Source organism: Caretta caretta, chromosome 4 (genome assembly GCF_965140235.1).
Source record: "Caretta caretta isolate rCarCar2 chromosome 4, rCarCar1.hap1, whole genome shotgun sequence".
NCBI lineage: Eukaryota > Metazoa > Chordata > Testudines > Cheloniidae > Caretta > Caretta caretta.
In genome coordinates this window covers 101,480,397-101,499,533 of record NC_134209.1, presented here as the reverse complement: position 1 = coordinate 101,499,533, position 19,137 = coordinate 101,480,397, and the positions used below count along the sequence as shown (strand labels likewise).

The following is a 19,137-nucleotide window of genomic DNA, read 5'->3' as shown; positions in this document are numbered from 1 at the left end:
TCCGAAAAAGACACCTAGAGGAAAGCAGTACATACTGACTTTCATGGATTTTGCCACCTGATAGCCGGAAGCAGTAGCTCTAAGCAACACCAGGGCTAAAAGTGTGTGCCAGGCACTAGCAGACATTTTTGCCAGGGTAGGTTGGTCCTCCGACATCCTCACAGATGCAGGGACTAATTTCCTGGCAGGAACTATGGAAAACCCTCTGGGAAGCTCATGGGGTAAATCACTTGGTTGCCACTCCTTACCACCATCAAACAAATGGCATGGTGGAGAAGTTTAATGGAATTTTGGGGGCCATGATATGTAAATTCGTAAATGAGCACTCCAGTGATTGGGACCTAGTGTTGCAGCAGTTGCTCTTTGCCTACAGAGCTGTACCACATCCCAGTTTAGGGTTTTCACCATTTGAACTTGTATATGGCCGTGAGGTTAAGGGGCCATTACAGTTGGTGAAGCAGCAATGGGAGGGATTTACACCTTCTCCAGGAACTAACATTCTGGACTTTGTAACCAACCTACAAACACCTTCCGAACCTCTTTAGCCCTTGCTAAAGAAAACTTACAGGATGCTCAAAAAGAGCAAAAAGCCTGGTATGAGAAACATGCCAGAGAGCGTTCCTTCAAAGTAGGGGACCAGGTCATGGTCTTAAAGGTGCTCCAGGCCCATAAAATGGAAGCATCGTGGGAAGGGCCATTCACGGTCCAGGAGCGCCTGGGAGCTGTTAATTATCTCATAGCATTTCCCACCTCCAACCAAAAGCCTAAGGTTTACCATATTAATTCTCTAAAGCCCTTTTATTCCAGAGAATTAAAGGTTTGTCAGTTTACAGCCCAGGGAGGAGACGACGCTGAGTGGCCGGAAGGTGTCTACTACGAAGGGAAATGTGCTGGTGGTGTGGAAGAGGTGAACCTCTCCATGACCCTTGGGCGTATGCAGTGACTGCAGATCAAGGAGCTGTGCACTAACTACGCGCCGACGTTCTCAGCCACCCCAGGACTGACTGAACGGGCATACCACTCCACTGACACAGGTAATGCTCACCCAATTAAAGTCCAACCTTACCGGGTGTCTCCTCAAGCTAAAACTGCTATAGAACGGGAGATCCAGGATATGTTACAGATGGGTGTAATCCATCCCTCTGGAAGTACGTGGGCATCTCCAGTGGTTCTAGTTCCCAAACCAGATGGGAAGATACATTTTTGCGTGGACTACTGTAAGCTAAATGCTGTAACTCACCGAGACAACTATCCAATGCCACGCACAGATGAACTATTAGAGAAACTGGCTTGGGCTCAGTTCATCTCTACCTTGGACTTAACCAAGGGGTACTGGCAGGTACCGCTAGATGAATCCGCCAAGGAAAGGTCAGCCTTCACCACACACGTTGGGCTGTATGAATTTAATGTACTCCCTTTCGGGCTGCGAAATGCATCCGCCACCTTCCAAAGACTTGTAGATGATCTCCTAGCAGGATTAGGAGAATATGCAGTCGCCTACCTTGATGATGTGGCCATATTTTCGGATTCTTGGGGCAGAACACCTGGAACATCTACAAAAAGTCCTTGAGTGCATAAGGGAGGCAGGACTAACTGTTAAAGCTAAGAAATGTCAAATAGGCCTAAACAGAGTGACTTACCTTGGACACCAGGTGGGTCAAGGAACTATCAGCCCCCTACAGGCCAAAGTGGATGCTATCCAAAAGTGGCCTGTCCCAAAGTCAAAGAAACAGGTTCAATCCTTCTTAGGCTTGGCCGGTTATTACAGACCATTTGTACCGCAATACAGCCAAATTGCCGCCCCATTGACAGACCTAACCAAAAAGAAACAGCCAAATGCCGTTCAGTGGACCGAAGAGTGTCAGAAGGCCTTTAACCAGCTTAAAGCGACACTCATGTCTGACCCTGTACTAAGGGCCCCACACTTTGACAAACCGTTCCTAGTAACCACAGATGTGTCCGAGCGTGGTGTGGGAGCAGTTTTAATGCAGGAAGGACCGGATCAAGAATTCCACCCTGTAGTGTTTCTCAGCAAAAAACTGTCTGAGAGGGAAAGCAACTGGTCAGTCAGTGAAAAAGAATGTTACGCCATTGTCTACGCTCTGGAAAAGCTACGCCCATATATTTGGGGACGGCGTTTCCACCTGCAAACCGACCATGCTGCGCTACAGTGGCTTCATACCGCCATGGGAAATAACAAAAAACTTATTCAGTGGAGTTTAGCTCTCCAAGATTTTGATTTCGACATCCAACACATCTCAGGAACTTCTAAAAAAGATGCACTCTCCCATGAAAGTTTCCCAGAATCAACTGGTTAAAATTGTCCTTGAGATGTGGAAAATATTGTTAGTCTTTATGTACTTGGTAGTATATTTAGAGGTGCATGTGTCTTATTAACTCTGTTTTTTCCTAGAACTCCAGGAAGAAATCCCAACCAGCGTTTCACCCTAGCTGAGATTTGGGGGGCGTGTCATAAATATAAAGGGAAGGGTAAACCGCTTTAAAATCCCTCCTGGCCAGAGGAAAAATCCTCTCACCTGTAAAGGGTTAAGATGCTAAAGGTAATCTCGCTGGCACCTGACCAAAATGACCAATGAGGAGACAAGATACTTTCAAAAGCTGGGAGGAGGGAGAAAAACAAAGGGTCTGTGTCTGTCTGTATGATGCTTTTGCCAGGAACAGAACAGGAATGGAGTCTTAGAATTTAGTAAGTAATCTAGCTAAGTATGTGTTAGATTATGATTCCTTTAAATGGCTGAGAAAATAGCTGTGCTGAATAGAATGAATATTCCTGTCTGCATGTCTTTTTTGTAACTTAAGGTTTTGCCTAAAGGGATTCTCTGTTTTGAATCTAATTACCCTGTAAGGTATTTACCATCCTGATTTTACAGAGATGATTCTTTTTTACTTCTATTAAAAGTCTTTGTGTAAGGAAATTGAATGCTTTTTCATTGTTCTAAGATCCAAGAGTTTGGGTCTGTGGTCACCTACGCAAATTGGTGAGGATTTTTACCAAACTTTCCCCAGGAAGTGGGGTGCAAGGGTTGGGAGAATTCTGGGGGGAAAGACGTTTCCAAACTACGTTTTTTCAGGAACCCAGATAAAGTTTGGTGGTGGCAGTGGAAGTCCAAGGGTAAAATAGTTTGTATCTTGGGGAAGTTTTAACCTAAGCTGGTAAAAGTAAGCTTAGGAGGTTTTCATGCAGGTCCCCACATCTGCACCCTAGAGTTCAGAGTGGGGAAGGAACCTTGACAACTGGTCAAGACAGAGTATTGAAGGACTAGGAGGAAACTCAGAAATGATTTTTTAAAATGCTGGTTTCTATGGAAGTTGGATAGAAAATTAAAGAGATGCTGGCAGGTTAAAAATCACTGGAATGATATTCAGGTGTGGCATATTCACATGTCCCACTGAGGTCAAAGGGAGTTGTGTGTGCTCAGCAGACTGAGAATCAGGCCAATGATTTTTTAATGAATCAAATGTGTTTACATATATTACCATATACAGGAAAAACTTTGTTATCCAGCATATTGGGGGAACAGGGGTGCTAGTTAGTCAAAAATTCTGGTTAACTAAAGAGTTATACTTATCAATGGAGGGAGGGAGTTTGGGTGTTGGGTGTTGGCTCAGGGCTAGAGCTTGGGGTGCGGGAGGTGGTGTGGGCGTGGACTGTGGGAGGGGACTCAGGGCAGGGGGTTCTGTTCACAAAGATGAGCAATTGTTCACAAAGATGGTAAACATGAATGTTGGCCAAAGTGCTTGGGCTAGGGTACTCTTATGCAGTATAAGAACTATTAGCTTTAAGATGTCAGTCCAGAGGCTAGCTGTGAACAAACTTTACGTGGCTGCTTCCCACTTCCTAATGTTATTTTAGCTGCCACCCAGAACAAAGGTGGTGATCAAAGAGTTAGATTTGAAGAATTTAAACTTAGATATTCGCCTCAGAATGTCCTCAAGGACTTTACCAAGTGACTAAGAAACTCATCGTAAACATGTACGTATAAATCTGGAAACTTATTATAAGGTTACCTAACGTAACCTTTCATGGGTACAGAAAGGGAGAAAATATTTGACAAATCATTTCCATCAGTCAAAATAAGCCTCTATCCAAACACATGGTTCATATATAAAATGTATTATTTTTCAGAAAACTGAAATTCAAACCACAAATTCCAGAAATGCATATTAAAAAATACCAACCATGCAAGCTCTAAATTAGGCATGCAAGCTCTAAATTAAATTAAAGTTGCCATGAAAAGGGTTTGGAACTTGTAATTTTATTATGCTATGCACAAGTGTTTTGGAGGAGGACAATACTTTGGGTACAAAATATTTGGCTGTGTTAAGAATGTGGGTTTCTGCCAACATATTTCCATTTGATAATACAACCCCCGAAGGCTCTCTCTTTTGAAGAGGCTAGCTCCATGTGGCTAAACACAACTCAACCCTGTGTTACAGAAGAAGAATAAAAGTGAACTGTAACAAAAAGCAACACACATTCTGTCATGCTTCTGCAAACAATGCCTAGTTAAAATTGGAGATTTTTTTCCTTTTCCAAAATAGCACACACTTTTCACCAGTTTGTTTCACAAGGTTTTCAAGTCCTCAAAATCTCATTTTTAATATGAATTGTTAGTGACCCCAAAATGTTTTGTAAATCACCTATCACTTCAAAACATCTTGATTTAGAAATTTTGCCCCAGTCTAAAAATCATTAGAAATTACCATGGCAACCATCTTTGGTAATTTAGGTTGGTGGAGAGAAGACAAGGTCCCGCACAGAAAGTCTCCATTCAGAGGCACATGCCGAGACACATATTTGGTGAGATGGTGACAGACGTGGCCAGGGACACCTTTTCTTTGGCTCCACCTCCAGAAGTAGCGCAGGAACACACATCCAGCCCATGTCTTGCAGACACCATGGACCAGACATATAACTTTACACCACAAGTTTGGGCAGATAAAGTATGAAAAGAGAGATTGACACTGCAAGCATGATGGTTATGGTTGCTGGCATTATTGATATAGCATGGCATCAGAGAAGCCAGCCTATGTGCCACCAGGATTCTATAGTGTACCCAATACTCCTAAGACTAATATACTATAACTACAAGGAGAATAAAATAAACATGAAAATCCCAGCATTAATGTAACCAAACCACAGATAAAGATGCGGAGTGAATCAGCTTCAATATAGCCAGACTTCATATAAAAACACATTGTAAAACTACATCAACATAGCCAAGCTAACAAATAAATCTAGTGAAGGAGGAATCTTGGAGTTTGGATACTTATCTGAACCTAGCTGGTCATGAGGACCTTTGTCCCTACAATCGCCAGTCCTGGTATTTTCTCCTAGGGACTTTAGTGGTTGGAGTGCTTTCCCTTTGGTGTGTTTTGGGGATCATCAGGCAGGGCCAATGCCCCTCGACAACACTGTACGGACCACATGAAATGGGGAGGCAAAGCAGGTTCCCAACTGCAGCAGGAAGTGGCTCAGTTGACAGGTTTGTTTTTACTAATTTAGAGGTCACAAAAATGCAGACATTTCCTCTGAGAAAAATCAGTTAAAATGACTTGTCTAACCCAGAAGGGTCACAGCTCAGGCAACCAGGAAACTAGACCTAATAGATCACTTCTGTGACCATCACAACCAACCAACCCAGATCAAAATGGAAAAAGTAAAATGGAAATGTGTCATAATCACCTGAAAATTTTAAAAAAAGTTTGCATTGAATTTTGTCCGAAAATTTAAGACTAAGTAAAATCACTTATCAGCTTTGCAAAACATCCATCTATCAGGTGATTTTCCATTAAATGAATTTTAATTATAAACATTTTACCCACTTCTCTATATAAGCATTTCTAATAATTTGTTATTTTTTCTTCTTAATTGAGCTATACAGTATTAGTCATCAGATAGTCAACCAGTGTGAATCAGTGCGGCTCCATTGACTCCAATGAACTTCAGCTGAGGATCTGGCCCAATACCTTGGCTTGCACTGATAATTATGCATCAGCTAGCATGGTGGAAGAGTTAATTTGGGATCTGGATATCTGAATAGCTGAGCCTCTGGTCAGGAAAAACAGAAGGCTGACAGTTATCATGCATGCCCATTTTCTGTTGATATAAAACATATGAGGCAGGCCCCCTAAGAGATATTTTGGGATATGTGTAAGCCAAGAGCCATTTTATTGTGTCCAATGACATGGTTCCTCATACAGAATGAGCACAAATGAAGTGCCATTAAGAACTGATTAAACTGAAGTTATTGACCCTGATTACATACCTACCCATAAACAGCAGCTATTATACCAAACAACATACCAAGATAAGAAAATATCATTAATAAATTAAATAGTTTTACACAACACACCATTACTATTCAAATGAGAACAGACCTCATGCTCTGGCAGGATACAAAGTTCTTTGAATCAACTGCTGAAAAAAAAGCAACTCTCAGAGGCAATAATTTAACACCAAGAAATATAAATGCAGAAAAGGTGGCTGTAGTGGTATAGGGCAGGCCTCTGTTGCAAAACAAACCTGTTATTCTGTCTATCTAATAGCCTTGGGATATAAGGCTTTTCTTTCAGTGCAGCACAGAGGTAAAGGGATGGGGATCCCTGTGTGCACCAAAGGGGATCCCTGTGTGCAGCTGTCCACAGAGGGGGCAGGGATGGGCTGGAGGATACATCACAGCACAGATCCCCCAGACATTCCCCATGACCATTCAGACAGGGGGCCTCTAACATCATGGAGGCTACTCCAGCCACTGTCCTTTGGTCTAGGAAAAAGCCTCTCCCTCCTTTTCCCAAAAAGATGCTCAACACCCAGCTGAGTAACTGGGCTGGGCACTAGGGATAGGACCTCCCCTTGAAAGCTGTGACTCATGAGATGGAGGGAGGGAAAACATTTCTGAATATCCCTAATAGGAAAAAAAGATGCAGGAGGAGCTCAATTCTGAAAAGACTATCTGTAAGCCTTCTGGGCAGAACAAGAGCAGAGGCAGACAGTGATGTGGGATTGTCAATGCAATGGAGAGAAAAACCCACCCTGAATGGCTAAAAGGGAAAAGCTCCTCTGTAGGAAGTTGTGGAGTGGTTTGGCAGTTAAGAGAATGTATGGAATTGAGCTTTTTCCACCTACACTCCCTCATACCAGTCTTTAAACACCTCACTGGGGCCACACAGCCCATAGGAGTAACCCACTTGCAAAGTTCTCTGGGAAGATATTCCCAAGTTCCAGGCCTTGGGAGTACAATTAGAATAAAGACAGCATCTATTTATGAGGGGAATCTCTCCTGCCCATGAATGAAGTAGGGAGGTAGCCAAGCACTGTTGTATAAGGCAATTGATATAAATGAAATGGGTCCTCTTTAAATCACCATTTGGTCTGGAGTACCACTAGAAAAGGAGGAATCCTGGACACAAAGGAGCCCTTCCCTGTCTCCTTGGCTGAGCTCCAGAACAGACATGTCAGCCAGAGACACAAGTATTGGGTGAGTGGCATCTTTAATCTTCTCTGGCTGAACAAATATCATTCAGCCAGGCAAGGGGATACACTGAGCGTGGTAATATGTGGTTGGATCCTTCCCTGACTGACTACTGTTGAGTCATCCAGCATGCTTGGCATGTCCCCAGATGTTATGTTCTTAAAAGACGCAATTGAGAAAGCAAGGTCTATGGAAAGTAATTGTCCTAGGAAGACGTGAACTGAATGAAGAACTAGTCCCTTCGAGCGTGGCTGTATAGTCCAGGAGGGTGATGTACTCTACTGGACACGGGCTAGGAGAGGCTGCTTTTGGCTGGACTCTTAACACATAACAACTCAGCCAATTTAAATTTAATGATCAAACTTCACTTGTTTGATTTGTTTGAGTTGTCACACATTTAAGGGACAACAAATTTAAGGCTGCTTGTGAAATCATCACGAAACGTGATAGTCATGCAAAAAGGGGGAAATCTGTGAAACATCTCCTATGTGATGAATACAGATCACTGGCTGGCTCAGAATCTCTCACACTGTAATGCAGCACCCTGCCAACCAGCCAAAGGTCTAAACAACATGCAGAGGAGAAAATGTGAGGGACGTGATGACAGTTTTGTGTCCATGAAATATTCATACCTGCACATCTGTTATACATTTATATTTGCTTTATATTACTAGCAGAGTTAGAGGCATTTAAGGTGGTAAGTGTATGTTGCTGAAAGACCATAAAAAGAAAACTTAAAAGCCTAGAATGACTCCAATATAGCAAGGTAGAAAAAGAAAAGCAGAGGAGACAGAAATCGAAGAAAGGAGATAAAAGTGAGAGAAGACAGAGAAAAGTGGCAAGATCTTCTTTTCACATATCCTTGCCTCTTTCTTCTTTTTCCACACTTTGTGAAAGTGGCGCCCTTCTGTTTGACAGGAGTGCAATCAGGAGACTGGAGGGTTAGCCTGGTAATTATATTGACCAATGATACGCTGATAGGTAATTTAGTTTATTCATCTACGGGAACTTTTTAAGAACCATGACACAGTCAAGTAAATTTTAGAAGACTGGATTTTGTTAAAATTATGTTTTAACTAACATGTATAGAAATAAAAAGAAAAGGTGTACTAGTGGCACCTTAGCCCTGGTCTACACTAGGACTTTAGGTCGAATTTAGCAGCGTTAAATCGATGTAAACCTGCACCTGTCCACACGATGAAGCCCTTTTTTTCGACTTAAAGGGCTCTTAAAATCGATTTCCTTACTCCACCACTGACAAGTGGATTAGCGCTTAAATCGGCCTTGCCAGGTCAAATTTGGGGTACTGTGGACACAATTCGACGGTATTGGCCTCCGGGAGCTATCTCAGAGTACTCCATTGAATCATAGAATCATAGAATATAAGGGTTGGAAGGGACCCCAAAAGGTCATCTAGTCCAACCCCCTGCTCGAAGCAGGACCAATTATTATTGTGACCGCTCTGGACAGCACTCTCAACTCAGATGCACTGGCTAGGTAGACAGGAAAAGAACCGCGAACTTTTGAATCTCATTTCCTGTTTGGCCAGCGTGGCAAGCTGCAGGTGACCATGCAGAGCTTATCAGCAGAGGTGACCCTGATGGAGTCCCAGAATCGCAAAAGAGCTCCAGCATGGACTGAACGGGAGGTATGGGATCTGATCGCTGTATGGGGAGAGGAATCCGTGCTATCAGAACTCCGTTCCAGTTTTTGAAATGCCAAAACCTTTATCAAAATCTCCCAGGGCATGAAGGACAGAGGCCAGAAGAGGGACCCGAAGCAGTGCTCTGTGAAACTTAAGGAGCTGACGCAAGCCTACCAGAAAACCAGAGAGGCGAACGGCCGCTCCGGGGCAGAGCCCCAAACACGCCACTTCTATGATGAGCTGCATGCCATTTTAGGGGGTTCAGCCACCACTACCCCAGCCGTGTTGTTTGACTCCTTCAATGGAGATGGAGACAACACGGAAGCAGGTTTTGGGGACGAAGATGATGATGATGATGATGAGGTTGCAGATAGCTCACAGCAAGCAAGCGGAGAAACCGGTTTTCCTGACAGCCAGGAACTGTTTCTTATCCTGGACCTGGAGCCAGTACCCCCCGAACCCACCCAAGGCTGCCTCCTGGACCCGGCAGGCAGAGAAGGGACCTCTCTGTATTTTAAAATACTATACATGGTTTAAAAGCAAGCATGTGAAAGGATTAATTTGCCCTGGCATTTTCTCCTGGATGTACTCCCAAAGCCTTTGCAAAAGGTTTCTGGGGAAGGCAGCCTTATTACGTCCTCCATGGTAGGACACTTTACCACTCCAGGCCAGTAGCATGTACTCGGGAATCATTGTACAACAAAGCATTGCAGTGTATGTTTGCTGGCGTTCAAACAGCATCCGTTCTTTATCTCTCTGTGTTATCCTCAGGAGAGAGAGATATCATTCATGGTCACCTGGTTGAAATAGGGTGCTTTTCTTCAGGGGACACTCAGAGGTGCCCGTTCCTGCTGGGCTGTTTGCCTGCGGCTGAACAGAAATGTTCTCCGCTGTTAGCCACGGGGAGGGGGGAGGGTTGAGGGGGTAGCCACGCGGTGGGGGGAGGCAAAATGCGACCTTGTAACGAAAGCACATGTGCTATGTATGTAATGTTAACAGCAAGGTTTACCCTGAAAGAGTGTAGCCATTGTTTTATAAAATGTGTCTTTTTAAATACCGCTGTCCCTTTTTTTTTTTCTCCACTAGCTGCATGTGTTTCAATGATCACAGGATCTTCTCCTTCCCAGAGGCTAGTGAAGATTAGAAAGAAAAAAAAACGCACTCATGATGAAATGTTCTCTGAGCTCTTGCTGTCCTCCCACACTGACAGAGCACAGACGAATGCGTGGAGGCAAATAATGTCAGAGTGCAGGAAAGCACAAAATGACCGGGAGGAGAGGTGGTGGGCTGAAAAAAGTAAGTGGCGGGCTGAAGAGAGTAAGTGGTGGGCTGAAGACAGGGCTGAAGCTCAAATGTGGCGGCAGCGTGATGAGAGAATCATAGAATCATAGAATCATAGAATATAAGGGTTGGAAGGGACCCCAGAAGGTCATCTAGTCCAACCCCCTGCTCGAAGCAGGACCAATTCCCAGTTAAATCATCCCAGCCAGGGCTTTGTCAAGCCTGACCTTAAGAACCTCTAAGGAAGGAGATTCTACCATCTCCCTAGGTAACGCATTCCAGTGTTTCACCACCCTCTTAGTGAAAAAGTTTTTCCTAATATCCAATCTAAACCTCCCCCACTGCAGCTTGAGACCATTACTCCTCGTTCTGTCATCTGCTACCATTGAGAACAGTCTAGAGCCATCCTCTTTGGAACCCCCTTTCAGGTAGTTGAAAGCAGCTATCAAATCCCCCCTCATTCTTCTCTTCTGCAGGCTAAACAGTCCCAGCTCCCTCAGCCTCTCCTCATAACTCATGTGTTCCAGACCCCTAATCATTTTTGTTGCCCTTCGCTGGACTCTCTCCAATTTATCCACATCCTTCTTGTAGTGTGGGGCCCAAAACTGGACACAGTACTCCAGATGAGGCCTCACCAATGTCGAATAGAGGGGAACGATCACGTCCCTCGATCTGCTCGCTATGCCCCTACTTATGCATACTTATGAGAGGAGGCAGGATTCAATGCTGAGGCTGCTGGAGGATCAAACCAATATGCTCCAGTGTATGGTTGAGCTGCAGCAAAGGCAGCTGGAGCACAGACTGCCGCTACAGCCCCTGTGTAACCAATCACCCTCCTCCCCAAGTTCCATAGCCTCCTCACCCAGATGCCCAAGAACGCAGTGTGGGGGCCTCCAGCCAACCAGGCACTCTACCAAAGAGGATTGCCCAAAAACCAGAAGGCTGGCATTCAATAAATTTTAAAGTTGTAAACTTTTAAAGTGCTGTGTGGCATTTTCCTTCCCTCCTCCACCACCCCTTCTGGGCTACCTTGGTAGTCATCCCCCTATTTGTGTGATGAATGAATAAAGAATGCATGAATGTGAAGCAACAATGACTTTATTGCCTCCATAAGCAGTGATCAAAGGGAGGAGGGGAGGGTGGTTAGCTTACAGGGAAGTAGAGTGAGCCAAGGGGCGGGGGGTTTCATCAAGGAGAAACAATCAGAACTTTCACACCGTAGCCTGTCGAGTCATGAAACTGGTTTTCAAAGCTTCTCTGATGCGTACCGCGCCCTCCTGTGCTCTTCTAACTGCCCTGGTGTCTGGCTGCGCGTAACCAGCAGCCAGGCGATTTGCCTCAACCTGCCACCCCGCCATAAACATCTCCCCCTTACTCTCACAGATATTGTGGAGCGCACAGCAAGCAGTAATAACAGTGGGAATATTGGTTTCGCTGAGGTCTAAGTGAGTCAGTAAACTGCGCCAGTGCGCCTTTAAAAATCCAAATGCACATTCTACCACCATTCTGCACTTGCTCAGCCTGTAGTTGAACTGCTCCTGACTACTGTCCAGGCTGCCTGTGTATGGCTTCATGAGCCATGGCATTAAGGGGTAACTATAGGCATTTCAACATCCCCTGCTGTAGCTCACGAAAGCTTATGCTCATATAAATTGGTTAGTCTCTAAGGTGCCACTAGTACTCCTTTTCTTTTTCCGAATACAGACTAACACAGCTGCTACTCTGAAACATGTATAGAAATATTTCCTTACTCATCATAGCCGGTCCCCATATCTGGGTGCACATAAAAAGCTCTCTCCTTTATAATTCACTTGCTTCATTCAGTGATGTCTCAGTAAAGTGTTTGTGACATCATAATTTGTTATCATGGGAGAAAGTGTGATACCATAAATGCTGAACTGTAACAGCACTCAGTGAGTCATGCTGGGGACCATATTGATTACACCGTCTTATTTGCCTGTAAAATGCCAGGCATATCTTGGTGTTGTGTAACTAACAACAATATCTTGGAGTCAAAGCAACTGCTTGCCCTACTGACATGGGTGATTCTGGCACCAAGAGAGCTTTGTTGATACAATGCATTTTGAAAGACTAACTGGTGGCTGGGTACTGGTTCTTAAAACATTGAGCAGACAGATGAAAAATGTCCAGAGCAACCGACAGAAGAGACCCTTGGCAGAACAACAGAGAATGATTCATGACAGCTACGGAGAGAGTGAACACATGTATGATTACAAATCTCTTTTAGTGTCTCACATTTTTCAGAAAAAACATATTTCAGGAGATGTCAACTTACAGCTCAGTCACTGGCTGTGCCCATAACTCCCTCCCTTTCCTGCCGTTTCTCAAGGATTTCACTCAGTCCTTTTCCCCACCCCCCACTCTTTTCCCTCCCTAATCCCATTAGTTAGTGCCCCCTCAACAAGTTACATCTTGCCTTAAGCAATCCATGGGAATTCACCATTTATGTCAGCATGGAGCAATGGGGCTCTCTGCTTCAGGGTTTGCCTGCACAGGTCCAGCTGCAGGAGTGTGGTCTGAGATCATCCACTCTCTGGAGAAGAGACCGATTTTGGTATATGACTGTACAGCACCTAGCACCATGGGACCCCGACTTAGATGGCATATAGGTGCTAGTGTAATAACAACAACAATTGGGTAGACCTAACAATTGGTCAATGTTGAAAATGGCTCTATCTGAATGTTATACTTTCTGGAGACCACACGTATGTTTTTAGAAAAACTAATGATTGTTCCTGCTTCAAAAAAAAAAACCAAACAAAACCCAAGCAAATAAAATCAAATAAATGCAGGTGTGAATTACAGGGAAATCTCCAGTAAATAAAACCAGTCATTTCAAACATCATGTGTGCATCAGCTCGTTTATACACTTTGATAGTGGAATGTCTGTTCTCTTTCTTTCTTTCTTGGAATTACAGCACGGATTGTTTTTCAGACATCACACAGGTGTGGAAAGATCTTCCAGAGGCAAAGAACTGTGGGTCAGTTTTTAGGGCTGCCAACCCTGACAGTGTATCTTTATACTAGGGCTCTTGATTAATTAAAGTTAACTCACACGATAAACTCAAAAAAATGAATCGTGATTAAAAAAATTAATCATGATTAATTGCACTGTTAAACAATAGAATACCAATTTAAATTTATTAAATATTTTTGGATGTTTTTCTACATTTTCAAATATATTGATTTCTATTACAACACAAAATACAAAGCGTACAGTGCTCACTTTATATTATTATTTTTATTACAAATATTTGTACTGTAAAAATGATAAATAAAAAATAGTATTTTTCAATTCACCTCATACAAGTACTATAGTGCAATCTCTTTATCGTGAAAGTGTAACTTACAAATGTAGATTCTTTGTTTCATAACTGCACTCAAAAACAAAACAATGTAAAACTTTAGAGCCTATAAGTCCACTCAGTCCTACTTCTTGTTCAGCCAGTCGCCAAGACAAACAAGTTTGTTTACATTTACGGGAGATAATGCTGCCTGCTTCTTATTTACAATGTCACTTGAAAGTGAAAACAGGCATTCGCATGGCACTTTTGTAGCTGGTGTTGCAAGGTATTTACGTGCCAGATATGCTAAACATTCGTATGCCCCTTCATGCTTCAGCCACCATTCCAGAGGACATGCTTCCATGCTGATGATGCTCGTTCAAAAAATAATGCGTTAATTAGATTTGTGACTGAACTCCTTGGGGAGAATTGTATGTCTCCTGTTCTGTTTTACCCACATTCTGCCATATATTTCATGTTATAGGAGTCTCAGATGATGACTCAGAACATGGTCATTTTAAGAACACTTTCACTACAGATTTGACAAAATACAAAGAAGGTACCAATGTGAGATTTCTATCAGGGATCCTAGTACAGTGGAAGCTGCTGGGTGCTAAGCACTTTTGAAAATCTGGCCACTTCATTTAGGCACCTAAATGGGCTGCTGGCTCTTTTGTAAATGTAGATCCAATTGTGGGGCAGAGACATGAAAATAGGGCAAAAAAATAAAGGCATGTTACACTTTGTGGCTGACAATAATTTACTCTAAACTAACACAACAAGAATCCTCTTATAAACTGATAGCAAGTACAAAGCATTTTTGGCAGAGCTTCTGAGGTCTTACACTCAACTCTGACATTTCTATTTGTCTGTATTTAACACAACAACTTTTGAGCATAAGCTTTCGTGAGCTACAGCTCACTTCATCGGATGCATCCGATGTAAGCTGTAGCTCACGAAAGCTTATGCTCAAATAAATTGGTTAGTCTCTAAGGTGCCACAAGTACTCCTTTTCTTTTTGCGATTACAGACTAACACAGCTGTTAATCTGAAACAATAACTTTTGAATGCCACATCTAATCAATTCCAAAATTTCAGAGGATGTTCTAGGCAGGGCCGAATCTTTTGATTTTGGGGAACATTGGAAAACTGAATGAGGGAAAAACGGAAACACACGGAGCTCTGGCATTTGATTAGCAGAGCTACAGATTAAGCACTTCTGCAATTGTGTATCGATCAAACAACTGGTTGATGGAACCCATTAATACCTTCCAGCATAATAATACCCAGGCTCATCCTCCTGTCACAGATCTGGTCGGGCATCCCCTGCCAACCGTCCATCAGATGGCTGAGAGGGGAATCCAAGCCTCTAGATCAGGGATGGGCAAACTACGGCCCAGGGGCCACATCTGGCCCTCCAGCTGGTTTAATCCGGCCCTCGAGCTCCTGCTGGGGAGTGGGTCTGGGGCTTGCCCTGCTCCTGCGCTCCAGACAGGGATTGGGGTTGGAGGCCACTCTGTGTGTGCACGCCGAGGCTCCCGGAAGCAGCAGCATGTCCCCCCTCCAGCTCCTATGTTTAGGAACAGACAGGGGGCTCTGTGCACTGCCCCTGCCCCAAGCGCCACCCCAGCAGCTCCCATTGGCCAGGAACTGCGGCTAATGGGAGCTGCAGGGGCGGTGCCTGCGGACGGGGCAGCGCACAGAGCCACCTGGCCACACTTCCACATAGGAGCTGGAGGGGGGACATGCCGCTGCTTCCAGGAACTATTTGAGGTAAGAGCCTCCTGGAGCCTGCACCTCTGACCCCCTCCCATGCCCCAACGCCCTGACCCAGCCCGGAGCCCCCTCCCACACCCTGAACTCCTCATTTCTGGCCCCACCCCAGAACCCTCACCCCCAGCTGGAGCCCTCACCCCCTCCTGCACCCCAACCCGATTTCATGAGCATTCATGGCCCTCCATACAATTTCCATACCCAGATGTGGCCCTCGGGCCAAAAAGTTTGCCCACCCCTGCTCTAGATCACTGGATGGTTTAAGACTCTTGGAGCCTGAATGGAGTCCAGACACTGCCCCAGTCTCTGCAGTCCCTAGGCACACTATTGGATTGCAGACCCTGTGTCTGGAACTCCCTGTCCAGCTGCCTAGGTCCTGGGCTCAGTGCTGACCCTTCAGCCTCCCCGATTGCTTAAACACACCCTCTTCCAGGACTACCCCCAAGATGTGAGCCTTCTGGTTTACCATATAACTCTCACAGGAAGCACATTGCAGTAGTGAAGCATGTAAAACACACACACACACACACAGAGGCAGATTCTAACACCACCGCTCTCTTGTACTTAATCATAGATGCCTAAGAAAGAGTACAGATCATACAGAACACAACCTCCCTAACCACAATGCCCCTCACTAGCACCCCCTTCCTTTGGGAGTCCTTGGAGACCATCTGCGTTTAGGAAGGTAGGCAGGGTCCCCTGCCTCACCCAGGCTTCTGCAGATTGGGTTAACCCTCCCCCATCTTGAGCTGGAAAAAAGTGGCCCCCAGAAGAGCAGCTCTTGCCCTTTTTATAACTTTTTGCCCTCTTTGTCAGGTGACATCCTCCTCAGCTTCTCCTGGTGATCACAGCCTCCTGCCTGCTGACTTTGTTGCCAAGACGACCTGTCCACGGTTAACCTAGTTCTCTGGGTTGGGAGCCAGCCTATTGTTTAGAGTTATTCCATTTTGATAGGAGAGCACTTAATGTCAATGGCCCTCTCTTGTTATTCTTTTGCCACCAGCCTTTTGAATTTCAGCCCAACATGGAAGTAACAGACAAGGGAGAAGGCAAAAGGCTACATCCTTCAAAACTGAGTTGTTACGGTTTGGTCAAGATACATACACGGAGTTCATAATTCATGAGTTGCTTTTCTAACATAGTTTTTAAAAACTGAAATAAATACATATGTGTAATAATATAGACCCACATTTATATCGTTTCATATAGATATATACACCTATGTACATACATATGTATATGTATTACTGGAATAATTAGGTCTTCATTTAATTGAGCATTAATCTCATCCAGTTATTACAATGCAAAGGCAAATACAGTTGTGTACCACTTCCTGGACAGCTAGTGGAAGTGATACACGACTGTATATAATTACAGTGGCTGAGATGTTAAACTATGGACAGATGCAGATTTTATATATGAACTCGGGATGGTTGCTTTACCTTCATGAACATGCTGAATCCAGTTTTCAGGAGATCAGTGAGACCTGCAGATAGGTGCTCAATATCAACAGGGTCAGGTCGATCAGAATTGAATATCTCCTCTACCACCTGCTTCAGCAATGGCTTGTAAGTGGCCTGCAAAAGTAAAACGTGCTGAAAATAAAATTGCCTGTACTTGTGGCGAGTTGCTTTTCTTAGTGTTTTATTACCATTAAAGGAAACAAAAGCTTTTGTCACAGAATGGAAATTTGACACATTTAGAAGGTTGAAGCAACAACTGTATTTGCAACATTACATAGCAATGATGTGCACAGAATTCTCATCTAATTGAAGAGAGAGATACATGCTATATTTACCCAGGTGCTGTGTGTACTCCATGTGTAAAGGGAGACAAGGAAAAAAGTGTGAAGATTCTTGTGGGAGAAGAGGTCAAGCGGCCAGTCGAGGCTGTTATTATTAGCAGAGTAGAGCGTATGGGCTTAGGTTTCTCTCCAACCCAAAGCTCCTTTAGGGTCATACAGAGAGGGCAGCAAACTGTCACCATACCTGTAGGTTATCTTGAATCCAGGCATAATTTCAAGGAGACATGTGGCTTTGTTGAACACTTAAACAGAAATGAGTACTATGATTTGTTTATTTTTAAGAGAATTTAGTGCACTTGAAACAGGCTGTCCTGGCAGCTAGAGAAGGGCATATCACTTAAAGTGTGAAATAATAATTCAGCTCCTACTCCTAGGCCAGGAAGAGCTCTAGGAGGAATGATCATGTACCTCTAGCTCTCCATCCCTGCACAGCCAGCCACTCCTGCCTCCTAGCTACATAGGAGAACGGGGACAGATTAAGACAATCTGGGGCCCGAGGGCCATAATGACATGCATAATAATGACATGCAGCCTCCTGTGGTTCTGTCCTCCCAGCCCAACCCTCCATTTGGAGTGATGGTGGCAGGGCCAGGGGCCCCTTTCCCCTGCAGCTGTTGCAGTAGGAGCCCCCATCCCTTTGGACGCAGCAGGGATCACTTATCCCACACAGAGTCAGGGGGCAGGGGAGGGAACCCCCATACTTCCCCTGGCAGTCAGTTACTTAGGTGGACATGTTTGCCACACACAAAGGCCTGCACGACACCTAAATCTCAGATCAACCTAGCTATGTCGCTCATGTGAAATTCACACCCATGAGAGACATAGTTAAGTTGACCTAAGCCCCGGTGTGGACACTGCTAGGTTGCGGAAAAATTCTTCCATTGACCTAACTACTGCCTCTCGGAGAGGTAGATTTATTACAGGTTTCAGAGTAGCAGCCGTGTTAGTCTGTATCTGCAAAAAAGAAAAGGAGTACTTGTGGCAGCTTAGAGACTAACAAATTTATTTGAGCATAAACTTTTGTGAGCTACAGCTCACTTCATTGGATGCATGCGGTGGAAAATACAGTGGGGAGATTTATATACACAGAGAACATGAAACAATGGGTGTTACCATACATACTGTAACCAGAGTGATCAGATAAGGTGAACTATTACCAGCAGGAGAGTGGGGGGGCGGGGGGTGGGGAGAGAGAGGGACCTTTTGTAGTGATAATCAAGGTGGGCCATTTCCAGCAGTTGACAAGAACGTGTGAGGAACAGTGTGGGGGGAAATAAACACGGGGAAATAGTTTTACTTTGTGTAATGACCCATCCACTCCCAGTCTTTATTCAAGCCTAAGTTAATTGTATCCAGTTTGCAAATTAATTCCAATTCAGCAGTCTCTCGTTGGAGTCTGTTTTTGAAGTTTTTTTGTTGAAGAATTGCGACTTTTAGGTCTGTAATCGAGTGACCAAAGAGATTGAAGTGTTCTCTTTCTGGTTTTTGAATGTTATAATTCTTGACGTCTGATTTGTGTCCATTTATTCTTTTATGTAGAGACTGTCCAGTTTGGCCAATGTACTCCCCCCCCCCCCCCCATAGCTATTACTCAGACATTCTTGTCAACTGCTGGAAATGGCCCACCTTGATTATCACTACAAAAGGTTTCCGCCCTCCCCCCCACCCCCGCTCTCCTGCTAGTAATAGCTAACCTTACCTGATCACTCTGGTTACAGTATGTATGGTGACACCCATTGTTTCATGTTCTCTGTGTATATAAATCTCCCCACTGTATTTTCCACTGCATGCATCCAATGAAGTGAGCTGTAGCTCACGAAAGCTTATTCTCAA

General features: G+C 44.2%; 1 protein-coding gene across 3 annotated transcripts in view; it reads right to left on the bottom strand.

Moving 5' to 3' along the window:
- The window catches only part of SCFD2 (sec1 family domain containing 2), a 317,624-nt gene that overhangs the window by 9,565 nt on the left and 288,922 nt on the right, over positions 1–19,137 (bottom strand). For all 3 annotated transcript variants that reach the window (XM_048848286.2, XM_048848287.2, XM_048848285.2), the window contains exon 7: positions 16,943–17,077. In XM_048848286.2, coding sequence (XP_048704243.2) covers positions 16,943–17,077 — 135 coding nt within the window. The remainder of the gene's footprint in view (positions 1–16,942; positions 17,078–19,137) is intronic.